The sequence below is a fragment of the Megalops cyprinoides genome, chromosome 2, assembly GCF_013368585.1.
Source record: "Megalops cyprinoides isolate fMegCyp1 chromosome 2, fMegCyp1.pri, whole genome shotgun sequence".
NCBI lineage: Eukaryota > Metazoa > Chordata > Actinopteri > Elopiformes > Megalopidae > Megalops > Megalops cyprinoides.
Genome location: NC_050584.1, coordinates 34,611,413 through 34,626,780, shown reverse-complemented (window position 1 = coordinate 34,626,780; position 15,368 = coordinate 34,611,413). Strand labels below are relative to the sequence as shown.

Sequence of the window (15,368 nt, the reverse complement as noted above, 5' to 3'; positions counted from 1 at the left end):
AAATGGAATCCTGTCAACCAGCAGCACACAGGTCAAAGCAAAGTAATAAAATACTTAATTCTTTTGACAGAGCAGCAGAAAGAACACCACAGACCTACAACTGAATAGTTAATAGTAAGTAGGTAATGATGCATGCTGAATCACTGCATTACAGAGAATGCGTGTTTGGGGATGGCTAGTAAGGGAGAAGGGTAGGGGGCAAAGGGTGGATCCATGCGTGAAATAATAAGGGCTATACTTGGAAAAGGGATGTGAGTGTTCAGCTATCAGAGAAGTCACTGCAGCATGCTACCCTTCCCGCACGAATAGCACATTAACCCAACCCACAGCACTGTGAAATCACCACAATACAATACTGGAGACCCAATCAGCAGCCATAACCATCAGAGAGCTCCCCTCCCTTCCTACAGGAACCTGATCCCTGCAGAGCTGTGTGTGAAATCACTGAACGAAAATACCGGAGCTCGCTCACAACCTCTGAACACGTGTTTCCCTTCCTTCCTGAAGAAATATTGAAACAGAATTTTGGTATGGCAGCTGTGAGGTTCCAGCAGTGACAGTGGTCTGCATCTCCACACCCCCTCTACCGAACAAGGCAGCCTCTTCCTTGGCAGGGCACAAGCCTTCTGGTCCCAGCTGCTAATGGTTCCACACAGAGCTGTGCTTATGCCATAGTGCATCTCCTCCCTCCCAGGAGCTGCCACCATTATCTTGGATTCAGGTAAACTGCACTGAGTATAGGCTGTAGAAGGAAAGGAGCACCATCAGCCATCCACAAAACAGAGACAAGAAAAACATGAAAGGTCAAATTTCACCTCAACACTGCCCTGGTGCCAGAGGTACTGTAAAATACTTAAAATACTTGTTGAACTTGGTTCACACTTAAATTTCCTCAAGTGTGTGACCTTGGCTGATTCGTAGGGTGGTGGACAGAGCCTACATTTTCACCACACTTTCAACCAATGACCAACCGCTGGCAAAGAAGGGCCACACCCACCCTCATGAAATATGACTTCAGGCCAGAAGAATATATGAAAATCTATTAACCACAGTCTCTTTCAATTTCAAAAAGTATGGATTTCCAGAATCCATGACAAATTACAGTAAGAAATCAGCACGGAATCTTGCCACAGAACATCTGCTGTATGTCTACGGCACTGTTTAATTTCTCTAAACTGTATGCCAGTCTGCAAACATTAAGATATTCTGGATGGGTTTTTACAGGTCAATGTGCAATAAACCAAGGGCACACATTTGACATTCAGCGGTGCTTTCTGCTGCAGCAAAAGGCAAGCATTTTTTTGCACACTGTCGTGTTGCTTCTCTCTAGACCAATGACAGAAGATCAATGCAGTTTTAAATAAATGTGAAGTGAATGCGTTTCGGACAGTCAGAGTTGTAAAATGCTGCCGTGCGGCTGAGACGATGCCCCGGCCTAACGGGATGTCGTGGCTCAGTGATGAGATGCAGAGGGACTGGAGGGACACTGTGAGCGCAGGTCGGGGGGTGCTCCGCGGCTGCCGCAAACACATCGCAAAGCGTCACCCGGCTCCTGCTGGCAGGACTGAGACGCGAGCACGCCGCTGTCGTCTCCCTCCTCCCCGCTCTGCATCCGCCCTCCTGCTTCCACTGGGCACAGCTTCTGGTGCACCAAACGTCCCTCGTTTGTCATAAATAACCATAACGAGATCAATTCCAAAGGTCACTGCACTCATGGCTGCATGCTGGCACAGTACATCAACAAAGGCATTCATATACCCTCTGCAAAGGAAAAAAATCCTGCAACATGTCTGACTGAATGGCAATTTAGAAGCACATCAAACATCCACACCCTTGTATAGCAACACTCTCGATACATCCAGAGCTATAGTCTGAATTAAGGTAAAGAGTAACTCATACAACTGCTAGGGTTGATAACTTGTATACAGATTTTCCCTTCATGAATTGATATAGGCTATGTTCTGGATTGCAATTATTCTGAATTTCAGCTTGTGGCCTGCCATGGGTTCCTAAACCAAAGTTTGCCTCTAACAAATTGACAGAAAAGCCGTTGTTACACTGTATATTCATACCAAATTTATTATCATTATAATACCTTGTTTGATTATGGGTCATGCTCATATATTGGTTTGCGACTACTAAGGGTTTCCACATATATTTAAAAATTAAACCAAGGTAGTAGACATAAAGCTGCAAAGCAATAGTTGGGTGATGTATTCAATTATAGTCAGTGATGTTTTCCACATCTTTTTTAATCTAACAAAAATCATCCACTGGCATGCAAGTCCTGCAGCAGTGATATCTGCAGCACTACAACTCAGGAGACCAATTGTGTGCTGAATGTGCACAACCAATCAAACTGAGAACCCAAGGAGGATGGAAAGTAAGGTTGTTTCCTTACTTGTTGCTTCCTTTCCTTGTATCTCTTCCTTGTGTGAGTTAGTCTGACAGTTTTCCTACCCCGAGTCTCTGTCAGGAGAGGGCCGGACTGGAGAGAAGTCATTACTGAACTGTCACGAAATCCAGCAGAGCACAGGAACCTGCCTGAGCCTGCTGAACCATCACACGGTTTGCTTCACTTCCTCTTTCCAGTTTCACAGTACCAGGGAGCAGTAAGACTGTGTACATCCCAGCTGAGTGCTGCATGGGGTACAGCAAAGACTCGGATCTCTGAAATCCCATTACAAAAGGTAGAAATAAACTGAGGGGTTGAATACAGTAACCCTGGGAAACCGAGGTCCTATTTCCTCCTAAACCCGCTTGGGGGGGGGGGGTGGACTGAGCCACTCCCCTTTACTTATTATCCACAACGCCATTGTCAATCACCGCTGGGCTGGGGAATACCCGCTGTTCTTTACAAAATCAGACAAGGGGCAAAACAATGGAATCAGAACATGGTGGCAATATTACTGGCAAGAGCCTAAATGCAGAAAGGAAGGCAGTTTGGTGCGTAAATGAGGTATCCTGAGAAAATAGTCAACAGGAAGGATAATGTCTTCTCAGAAAGGAGGCAGAGAGCTGCAGAATCACAACTGCATTTTGGCTGGATGATGTAATTAACAGAACTAAAGCTGCTGAGTTTGCCCTCTGATTTCTTCAGTGTATTTTGTACAATTTATATTTATTTACTATGCATTTTAACAGCAAATACACAGGGTACAGACCATTGAATGCTTCCAATTCTATTTTACTGAGAATACATAACTTTTCATTAAAAAAAACAGTTTGTTGACATGTAGAGGTGCCATACCCAAGATGCCATCCCATACAAAAAGGCATGCAAGTTTCCTCACCCATAAAATCCAAAGCTTGAACTTCCCAAATATTTTCCATACGTCCCTTGCTAGTGAATTTCAGGTTCTATAAAAGACTACACAAATCCTCCATTTGGCCAGAATGCACCCAATCAATGGGTTAATGACCCGCACATTCACATTATGGTGTCAATGGAATGATGGAGGTGTCTGTTACCATTCGGCAACCCTGAGGCTCATTCATTTTTCACAGCAGCAGCTGTGCAGACAGGTGGACCCACTTGAGTATGCTGTACAGGCACTTTAGCTGCGAGGTAGCAGCACAGTGATCCCATGTGACTGAGCTGTGCAGCTGTAGCTTACATTACATTTACATGCATTTAGCAGACACTCTTATCCATAGCGACTTCCATCATAGCGTAACCATTCAATTTAAACAGTGTCAGAACAGGCTTATGTCTACCCATCCTTGGTCAGGGACACACAACGATACCATACAGGTCCTGGGCTACACATTAATGCCAGTCAGAGAGCAGGGAAATAAACTACTGGACTGGTGTGACATTAATTAGTCATGGAGACACACATAACACACTGTGCAACAGGCTAAAAAAAACTTCTTCAAAACTGCAAGAGATTAACATCTCGTCATTATGCAGAAGAGCTGTGGAAGAAGTGTTTATCAAATAGTTGGTTAACTAAATAAAAAAGGCATACATGAGACACATAGGCCATGTTTCCAGCAGCCTAATTTCAGATGACTCACGAGTATGCAATGAGAAAAACTTGTTTGCTTACTACTGTAGCCTAAACTAAATTACATCCAATTTTTGCTAGTTAGCTACCATCAGCTATATAAAACTGCACTGAGTACATGGCCAAAAGGCATATCCATTCACTGCACACTTCATTGTTCAATGTAAAGAAAGAAATTCTAGCAATAAAATGTAAAGATTATTAATAGTAATGGACTACAAGGTAACTCTAGGGAGGTAACTATCATGTTAGCATCTTAGAATAACCTGATTATTGACTGTTCCTCTGAACTCAGCTCCTGCTTGCCATTCTCTGTTGCTTTTAGGCAATCGCTCTTCAGCCATGCCACTAATGTCGGGCACTCTGCTGCCAAGTTCTCTGAAATCTGTGTTATAAAATTTGTTGGGAGAGGCGTTCAAGTAAACCTTTCTCACTATGCATTGAACTTGTTTGAAGAACCCTTATCTAAGGGTCAAAGCCAATGGAGCTTTTCATTTGACCTGTCTCATAAATCCAGATGAAACATTCTACTTAGGAGAACTGGCAGCACCGCCTTTAAACCACATCAGACTGCAAATAGACTTGAGCTTTCTAACAAGACGAATACGATGCAATCTGGGGATTGTTAGGTTCTAATGGTTCCTACCCTTAAATTCCCTCCAGTGAACTCTCCACTTTCTGCTGAATGCTTATATTTAACATGACACTAATAAAATATGATCCATTGCACCTCTTTCAATATTTTCCAAGGGTCTGCTTAAGACTCCCCCGTTTCTCGTCTCATCATAAGGTGTGCTTTGGGTCAAAGGAACTGCACTGGGTTTTGTTAGTTCCTCATATGATGAAATCATGAAAACATGCACAGCTGGATGGCATGCTGTGGATTTATCTGCATGGAATTGCCTAGGGTAGCTAGAACAAGTGAGACTGCTATCTTTATTCACGAGGAGAAACAAGAAGGGACTTGGAATTCTAGGTCTACCACTGCCAAGCAGCTTGTACCAAGCAAATTAGGAGGTGTTTTTTATTGTTACAGGCCGCTGATTCTCCCAAAACCGCTCTATTATCAGACTCCTTAAATCAAGGCCACGGCACTCTGGGGAAACAGGCCATTCACATGGACAGTGAACAGAACAGAGAGCTCAGGATTGAGGAGGCAGTTAAATTATGCTGTTCTCAAAGGACAGGCAGTGATGAAAGGCAGCAGCAGCCACAGCTCTGAATACTACCAGGACTGAATGAGGATGTAAGACAATACTTTCAAAAGCACTCCATTTATCAGTAGAGAAGTCCACCAGAAATCTTGGAACACTCTTCAGTGTACAAAGAGGTGACCTGACAGAACTGACCTGTTCACTCTGGAGCTTCCCTGTGACAGTTTCTTTTTTGTTCCTTTTATTAAATGGAAGTTCACACGGATCGTTGCAGCTGGAAGTTTGCCATTTAAGATGCTGATGAATCCTCCAAGCTGAGGTTTGTGGTCAAGTGCAGCACAGCCCTAAATAAATGGACAGGCAGGATACCAGAAACCTACACCGTGCCGAGTCCAGGTGTCTGGGAAGGCCAGGGAGTGTCTGTGTTTTTGAACCTGTTGCCAGCTCTGCCTTCGCCTCCTTCGTTAGTGTGACTCCCTCCCCCTCCACTTACTGCTTAGAAACACTGGACACCCTCCAAGGTCATGACTGTGAGACAACATCCCAGTTTTCACTGGCCAGAAAGCCTGCTTTCTTATCCTGAACTGGCACTTTCATAAGTTTTCTCTCCTGACCAAAGTTACTGATGACAGGAATTTCAATGTTTTATGCCAAAACAAAGCAGAAATGTAACACTTAAGATTTTCAAGAGGTAGTGGCACAGATTTATTTATTAGCTTAATGGTGTAAACCCTGTGGATTATCAGTCACAACAACAGGAGAAATGTAAGTTTAAAAAGCAGGTATTAACAACCGAAGTGGTCTCTGTTCTATCTGCACTCAATTGCTCTGAAAACACTTCAGTCAAATTCTGCACCCTGGCACAAATTAAAACCAAAAATAATTTCAGAAACTGAATTTCAAACCAGACATACCCAACAGCACAGCATAATATCTTACCCTCAACTATTTTCTGAAGGTACAGTGGTGAAAAGGGTGAGACAGCATGCATACAATTTGTGATACCATGGCAACTGCTGTTGCTTGTGTGAGGTGCATGGAATAGGCTGTGGTATAGCATGGGACTGTGAACAGTAAGAGAGGTGGGGCACTGTTCTGAAGGGGTGATGCAGCACGGTGTCATCACACCGCCTAGCATTAACGAAATCCCTATACACTTCAAAACATCAACACCGCATGTGTAGAGAGTAGTCCGGGAAGCCGGAGCAGCAGGACTAAAGACTGAATGCTGGAACCAAACATTATTCAGACTTTCATAATCATGTAGGCTTACCCGTTCTTTTATGCAGTCAGCCAATGGAAGGCATTATAGCAGAGTGAGAGCAGTGCATGTTACAATGCCATTACCTGTACTTGATTAATGGTTATCTAGCTTCCATGTCCACTGTCAACCTCCCTGCCTGTCAAACTGGGAGTGTGTTTTTGATCCAGAGACTTGGAATGTGGAAATCTTTGGTTTGCTTCTTCTGTCATGCAATTCTAAATCTCAATCCAATTTGGTGTAAAAACACCTCTGAGACCACACACACATATGAGTACACATTATGTTGTCCCTTACCAAATGAGTGACGGTGCATTCCAAAACGGAGTGATCATTAATATGTAGACGTAAGGTATGGTGTCCTTACCACTCTCCTAATTTCTGTCATTATGGCTTTCCTTGTTGAAGTTCATGAGAAAATCCTAAAGTCATGTCTAAATCTCGAAATGACCTTCTCTGCCAGGCACGCAAAACTTGCCTTATATCTGAATAACCACATTATGAGAAGGGTGTACATTTCTTTCCTGGGGATTTAAAGTTGGCTGTGCATTGACTTAAACACTGTGTACGTTGCAAAAATCCATCCCCGCCTCTATTGTGCAACAAAGCACACTGGGGAGAGCAATTTCCTAACTTGCCGGGAAAATAACTAAATATGTTGTAAAGAGTCACAGGGAAAGAGCCTGAGGAATTTGATGAATTGTTCACTGAGAAAACATCAGCATAATAAGAACTGCAACTCTGCACTTTCTGAGCACAGTATCACAACGTTATATTACACACATTTGAAGTGAGTGCGTGAACAGGGTCACTGTGACATATTAACTTCTAGGTGAAGCAGAGGAGTTTTAAAGCTGAGCATTATCTATTCTGTATCTGTTCCTGAACAGTATCAGTGTATTCAAGCAGGAAACATATACTTTTATAAATGAACAGTGGGTACGGAGAAATCTACACCAAACTACTGTTATTAACCTTATATCACCATAACACCACTTGACACCCAGGATTAATCTATCCGGTGACATTTACTAGACCATACTGTAAGGCATGGGTGACCAAAAGACAAGTGAAAATGGATTACAGAGAAGCTGCTAAGAAAACGTTGATGGTCAACTTCCCATTTAGTTATTAAACAAGATTTCCAGACACGTGTTGTGCCTTTTTAGGATGTAACCTGAACACTTCCTCTGTTGTGACAATACAAATATAAACTACTTCTGCTCTCGCACAGATGGTCAAAAATACAAATGTAGCTGGTAAATGAACCACGTTAAACGGTGGGTGATTAGGCTAACTGAAAGTAATCCAATTTTTTTGAATACAATTTTCTCTTACATTATGATATGAATCTGAAGTTACGCTGAAGGCACTGATAAATTATTACTGAATAATTAAAGCTGTCTGTAAAGGTGCTATGAGGGACAGCCCCAAAACTGGCTCAAAGACAAAATGTACAGAATACCACACTACAAAACAATACAATGGATGAGATACCTCTTTTAAATGATGCATCGCACGACCCAGACAATATCACTGGAAAGCAGCATTACATGAAACAGGCCTACGCTGTGCAAAACATTCCACATCTTGACTCATCATTACATGTTACCTGATGAATCACTACATTAATAAACCAATAGCACAATATGAATCAGTTGAAAAATGTAGCCCACATATCAACTGACAACCAGTGATCACTTTCCTTCTGCAGCAGTGAAACCAAAACAGCCCCTACAAGGAGTGCAGCATAATTAGCTTTCTCCGCCCTAAAGGTGGTGGCAGTGACCTGCCGGTCACCTCCATTAGCTGCGCTTTATGCGCATTATGCACTTTTCACAGCTCAGGAATGTTTTCTTGGAACTCAAGCTTTATAAAGAGGTGCCAACGGTGTGCCAGCTGGCAGTAGCAGAGCTTGCTTTACCAGCTGAATCACCACCAGCCCACACAGCTGAGCGAAACAAGTGCTGCAAGTAGAGGGAGTTGGGGGAAAGTGCTCAATGAGGAGATGCTCAGAAGATGCGGGTATGTTCCCCCCCACCTACTGAGGCATCATGGCCTGAATTCAGGAACCCACGTTCAGCGATCTGAAAATGAGGAACAGATCTGATGAAAGACAGACACCGAGCGTGTGGACTGGTGGTTATCTGGCTCAGATCTATGCTGAGGCTCCTCAAGGAATGCTGGATTTATTCAGTCACCCCCCCCCCCTTCCTCCCCTCTCCTCTGATAGGGGCCTCTCTCTTGCTGTACACCATGCTTCTCAGTCCAAATGGGAAAGGCAGAATGCGCAACCGCCTCAGAGTATACTGCAAATTGCCTGTCAAAAATGAGACCAGGTTACGTAGCTTTAGGGCGGGAAAACGTGAGCTAGGAATCGTTTTCATTTTAGCAAAGGAGAGGGGTACATGTGCAGAAACCAAATGAAATGCAAATGAAGACACTGCTTCCCTCAGCAATTGATTCGTCTGTAACATGACGCTGGCCCCCATGAACAGCACTGACACTTCAGGAGGGAAGGAAATCAAACATTACTTTACTGGCATGTTTCACTTCTGAAGATCCCTGACCATGCTGTCCATTCTATGATTATATGGAAGTGAGATTCAGCCAGAAAGGATCAGTAAAAAATGATGACCATTCTCCCTCTAACAATAACATGCACATCACAAGACCTTAGCTTCATCCTCAGCCAATCAAACCTGACCAAACAGTTAAAGTACTAGGAGGGCATGATTGGTAATAGGTTTGGGTGGAGACACACAGGACTCAAGTTAACTGTCCTGGGTGGAGGAGTCAGAATGTAGAGGAAACAGAAGGCCGTGATCATTCATTTCTTTATTAGCTCATTATTGGGAGAGTATTATCCAGAAACATACCATCCAAACTTTTAGATCTAGCTGCCACGATCTGCATTCTGTTACAGTGAGGAAATCTACCAGCTACCTCTACATAAAGAGGTAGCTGGTACATACCTCTTCTAGCTAAAGATGCACTTTTCCATTTAGAATCAAGTAGACAACTCCTCAGCAATATCTCATCTGAAAACCCACTAGTACTACCCCCTCTGCAGGGATAGCTTCACAGGGTTGACAAAAAATGACAAAATGATGAAGTACACAAACAGAAAACAGCAGCAGTGGAACCCGGTCATGGACCAGCACATGGCACCGGACCCAAGAAGACACATGCTGGTGAAAAGGAAAACGTGCTCATGTCCCTCTCCTCAAATTTAGCAAACTGTACCCCTGTAGAAATCAACAGAAACCAAAGACAGTCATAACAAAACACCACGCAGGGGATGAAAATGTAAAAACTAATCTAAAACTGAACACAGAAAATGAAAGATGAGGCCTACACAAGATTACAGGGGAAAATCTAATAAGGTGTATCTGGTGCCAGGTGTACTACAACACCACATATATTAAACAATTCAAAAGCATAGTTCATAAAGCAACCATGTATTTAAAGGCAATTGGCAGAGTGGTACTACCATTGGTGCTAAACAAGAGGGAGAAATGGAGGAGAAATGTATTGCCCTAATATTTGGCAGTCCGTTAAAAGTATTACATAAGACATGGTATGATCAAAAAGCGGGGCACAGATGAGCAGCAATCTAGGACAGAGGCCCTGTTGTTGAATTCTGATTTCCACAACACTGAACACTGAAAACCCTGTTTGAGAAATGAAGGAAGGGAAGATTCAGTGGTCTGGATTAAGGCCTGGGGGGCACATTAATAATACAAGGGTGTTTACTGAGTGTCCTGGGGGGGGAACGTAGGGCAGCCTGCTGGGAAAACCCTGTAACATCCTGGATAGGGCCACCCTCCTAAGGAGAATGCCCCCCACAACGCAACCAGCCTACTTCCTGATCCCACTGCAGATTCACACCATACTAAGCCCTGTCACTCTCACTGCCAAGCCCTAAATGGTGGGTGTAGCCATGTTTAGCAAGCAGCAAGGCACTCTGCAATTGCACTCTGACCCTGATTCTCCACACCCTGATCACAAAAACATGCCCTGATCTGCAGACGGCAAAAGGAGATTGCGTTAGACCAGAGCATGCCACTCAAACTGACGAAACAAATTCTCGAGATGGGCTCACCAGGACTGAGCTCTTAGTGTGAGAAGTTTTGGAAAAGAAGTCATTTTCATTTCTGTTAGGCCAGTCCCCCTTCCCCTCTCATTGGCCGTGGCTGGCAGCCTAGACGAGGCCTGCATCGAGACAGGAGCGATGCAGCCAAACAGGTTCATCCCACACACAATGGCCTCTTGTGTATCTCTCTCCCTCTCACTGTTATCACCATCTCTGGCTCCAATCTCAGAGGGCCGCTTCAAACATGCTGGGGAAACCTTGGCTAGTAGACTTCCATTCGTGCTGGCCTGCGGAGAGGACGGCGAAATTCTCCTAGATGGTGTTAAAAAAACCAGGGCATGTGAAAATAAAAGACACGTGTCCTGCAACATTTGGGACTTTTTCTGGGAGGACTTTCAAAGACCAACGTGAGTGCAAGAGCAAGCCCCTCCGTGGCGCATATCCTGTCATTGTCTGGGGAAACTCAGAGTGTTTTGATGAGGTGGGAGTTCCCCGCTGAAGAAAAAGCTGACCACTGAGCTCATAGTCCAAGTTAAAATGGTTGAGAAATGTGTGGTGACATCACCTTGGAGGTGTTTTCCAACACAAGGGGTTCCACGCTTCACACACTTTTTCAAGGCTGTATGATTTCAGGCTGCCTGGTTTCCCCCAGTGAGAAGCAGCAGAGGGGCAGGTTGTGCTACTCTGCGCCACACAGCATGGCGATCACCCTGAGTCCCATGTTGCCGCCTGCCCAACAACACAAAGCACCTAAAGAGCCTTTCAAGGTCTCCCCATCAGAGTGCCACCCACCAGTTCTGCACCTCCACAACGACTGTTCCAGGCACTAAACTACCATCCTCTCCATTTCAGGTCTGCAGCTTTCTCCCCTGGCGTCATTGCTTCTGTTGATGAAGCCTGCACTGATATCACACTGAATGCGTAACGGCAGTAAATGTACATTCATGGAAAAATCTAGCCTAATCATGATACCAATGGCAAAAACTATGTTGGCTTTGTCTTGCCCTGTCTAAATGCAGCACCATGGGTACCAGGGAAATGTCATTTCAACCCTACTGTATACTTGTATACAGATGGGCTGACCATAAAGCTCTCTTGACTGAAAACTAGCAATATTCATGTGCCTTTTGACAGAAAGGTGATATCACAATGCCACCCACATGTCAACCAAAACATTGAGGAGTTGTACCTCCTGTAAACTGCCTGTTGCTGGTCTGTTTTGTGCAATATCAGGGTTAGTGGTGTCGTCAGTTGTGTAAAGCAGAGTAAATTGCTGACCGCATCTGTGACATCTAAACAGCATTATCATGTAGCACTGTCACAAGCAAAGCCCCAGCTTCAGCAGGGGGGTCAAAATTACACTGATCACTTAATGTGGCCATGAAAACATGGGACAGAGAACATGAAAGTCTCTCCTTCCTAAGCTCTTTAAAATGATAAGACACACTCAACCCTTTACAAATGTGTGTTTCAGAGAGTACAAGAAATGCTTATTTGAATACTTTATTACATTCCTAAGGGAAGCTAAATTCAGCACAAACTTAAAAACAATTTCTGCCTTTCTAAATCTATCATACAGACACACTTAAAAAGCTCAAGTTAAAATATAAAAAGGCCACTGCGCTGTCTACTGACAGAAATGGCATTCATTTTTGTGTCCAAGCTACTAAGGCTGGTAGGACATCAGTGACACTGTATTCTGTGTTATAACTTACCGCACTGAGACACTCTTTTGGAACGCACTTTAAAAACTTAAAAATGCTTTCAAAATGTTTGAAAAACTTTCCTAGCAACATATTCGGCAGCACACCCTTCTTCTGCATGCATCCCAGCCTTCACACTAACTTTAAACAGAGTTGAGCCTGCTTTACATGTCAAAAGAGCCCAAAGCCACAAAAGCAGCAGGGAATGCAAAGTGAACTCTATGCATCTCCACTCTCCTCCCAAGACACAGCTGGGAGCAGTATACTCATTTAGCACGAAGCAAAAAGCTGATGCAAAAAATGGAAACAGATGTTATTCCATGTCTTTCTGAGGCCTTGTTTGCCTGCCATTTCTTTCAATTTTTCCATCACACCCTGCCAAACGGAACACAGAGCATGAAAAATGGGAGAGGCCGTGCTTGCCAGCAGAAAAGCCTCTGATGCCAGGTCACCCCCAGCAAAGCCAGTTACACCACAGTCCTAGGAAGAGTTTCTATAGTAACTGGCGTTAGATGACTGAGTGTCCACAGCTCACAAATGAGGCAAGAGAGACCTAGTCCTGACCAATAACCCCCAGCTGCAACCCTCTCAACAAGTCAGTTCCATGCTCTTCCTAAAAGCTACTGCATGCAATAACAGCTGAATCAATGTGATTCGCTCTCTGCAAAAGAAAGGCAACACAAACACAGCTGACAGACCACCTACAATCTTGGGTTAATAAGAAAAAGCACAGTCGTCGTTTACAATGAGTCATCACACAATGAAACACTTGCACCATGACAATCCAGACAATTTCTTGAGAATGACTGGAGGAAAGCCTCTTTCTACGATCCATGTTCTTAGCTTTCAAACATCTGTTCCCGATTTTGGGAAAGAGGATGTTGCTCAGTAACCGGGGGATGGGGGATGGGGGATGGGGTGCGCGTGCGTGCTGTTTACCTTTCGGGTCTAGCAATGTCAGATCTTAGATGTAAAAGAAAAACGTCCGTCTGTAGTTGTGAAAAAGTACAGGCCGCAAATCGTACCCTTTAGAACATGGTTGACAGTATTATAAACACAACGCCCATGCTCGCCTTTTCAGACAGAATCACTGGAAGTCCCTCTGCATCCTTAAGCAACAATTCGGCTTGCTAACTATCATTCCCGTTGAAACGGTTCAGCTTAGTTGGTCTACCTTGTTGCTTCTCGCATTTCCTCAAAAGCGCATGTTGCTGACTGGGCTGTAACTAACCTAGACAGAATAACGTTAAGCTAAGTAAATGGCATTTCCTAAACAAGTTTCGGATACGGTTCCCCTACAACTACAACGTTAACTAAAGTTAGCTAGGCAGCTAAGTTACATTACTTGCGCACACACAGAGCATCGTACCTAAGTTTGTCAAGTTTTCGTTTATAGCATTAAGCCAGCGTATTTTATCAAGCATTATCCACAAATTGGGGCCATATGTTTGATACAGTATTGAACTGACTAGCCAAAAGGGAACTATATGTTACAAGATTGAAACTGCAAGAGCACTTCTTATATCAATAATTTGGTTGTTTCATGTCTGCGTTGAAAGAAGTCGCTAACGTTACCTATCGATTGCGAACTAATTATTTAGCTAAATACTATACTATACTAGGTGCAGTAAAGCCAAATCACCTGCTTAGCTAGTTAGAAACAACTATATAACAATATCACTCCTTAAAAGACCCCCGGACACTTAGCTAGTTGCATAATTTAACGACAGCTAATATTTGCCAAAGTCAGCCCTGCGGAATTGACAAAAATGACCACCGAGACAGCTTCAAGCTATATACGCACAGCTGATTACTCACATATTTTCATCCGCAGCATGCTATTAGCCTTTTAACATACAACATTCTGCTGTGGTCTGCTAAGGATAAAAGGGCAAAGGTGTCCACTGCTACTGACTGTTACAAGCAGCTTGACAAGCTAACTTAGCTAGCTCGTTTTTTAATTAAGAACGGGAAATAAAAAACATCTTACCTGAACCGAGGAGAATCTTTCAGACATTCTTCGAAATCCACCGTCACCTTCATCTTTAGATTTAAAACACAAAATGGATCACACAGCTGTTTCTTCTTATGTCTTGTTCACGTTCGCGGTCCGCAATGAAAATTTAGCTAGCCTAGATGGCAGGCAAGCTAACGTTAGCTTGCAACACCTCGACCATAAATACTATACACCTAGCTAATTAAGTAAGTTGGCGAGCCTAGGAATAAAACTGAGGTTTAACTGGGGGAAAAGAATTAAACTAAAGAATCAAACTGAATTCACCCCCAAAAAAATGACGTCGGGTCATCGCAATCAGTTGAGAAGTGGCAAATGTTTTCCACAGGCTATTACTACAGGCTAAACTGGCGAACCGATGAAACGGTGTCTTCCCGATCCATGGAAACACAGATGACTGACAAGAATTCAAGCCAATGAAAACTGTGTCTTCCAACAGAGAGGCTGGGCTTCTCGAGTTCCTGAAAAGTAACTGACACCGCTATCGTCCGAACGCAAACGTCGCATTTGGAGCTGCTGTTTTTCCAGCTGGTACGTACTGTTAAACACTAGAAAAGTTTGTAACAAAGTGCAAAGGCAAGAATGTAAACGAGCAAATGCAACGCGAATAATAGCAATTGTCAAACATGCTGACAAGGAAGCATTTAGTAAGCCCTGGATATCGTACCGGGAGAGATCTGACTGAAAGAGTATTATCCACAGATTATAGATTTATAGATAGTTGTAGCCCATGCCATATCTTTACAACGATAATCTCGTTGTCCAAACTGCTGACCTAGATATAGCTGCTCATAACACATTCTGCGACTGTTTAATCATAACATTCACATACAGTACTGTACCACAGCGCGTTCTTACGTTAAAGTTGTTACTGTAAGACATCGCCATCTAGTGGATACTCATTATAACAAATACTGTAACCACTGTTCGTGATTATTGTAGTTGGTCTGTCCTATGAAAAGATTTTATCTTAAGTCAGCTAATGACAAATATTGTGAGAGCAATCTTCTAGGGTATCCACATCACATGTTTGTACATGGCGCGACAAATTAAAAAAAAACAAAACAAACAAAACAAAACCAAACAGCTTTGCAAGGTTTCATTGTACCATCCTCAATTTATTAATGGAG

General features: G+C 43.3%; 1 protein-coding gene across 5 annotated transcripts in view; it reads right to left on the bottom strand.

Annotated features, from left to right (window-relative positions):
• The window catches only part of LOC118769189 (arf-GAP with coiled-coil, ANK repeat and PH domain-containing protein 2-like), a 46,910-nt gene extending 32,312 nt beyond the window's left edge, over positions 1–14,598 (bottom strand). For all 5 annotated transcript variants that reach the window (XM_036516220.1, XM_036516245.1, XM_036516227.1 and 2 more), the window contains exon 1: positions 14,215–14,598. In XM_036516220.1, coding sequence (XP_036372113.1) covers positions 14,215–14,267 — 53 coding nt within the window. In that variant the 5' untranslated portion in view covers positions 14,268–14,598. The remainder of the gene's footprint in view (positions 1–14,214) is intronic.
• Positions 14,599–15,368: the final 770 nt, after the last annotated feature.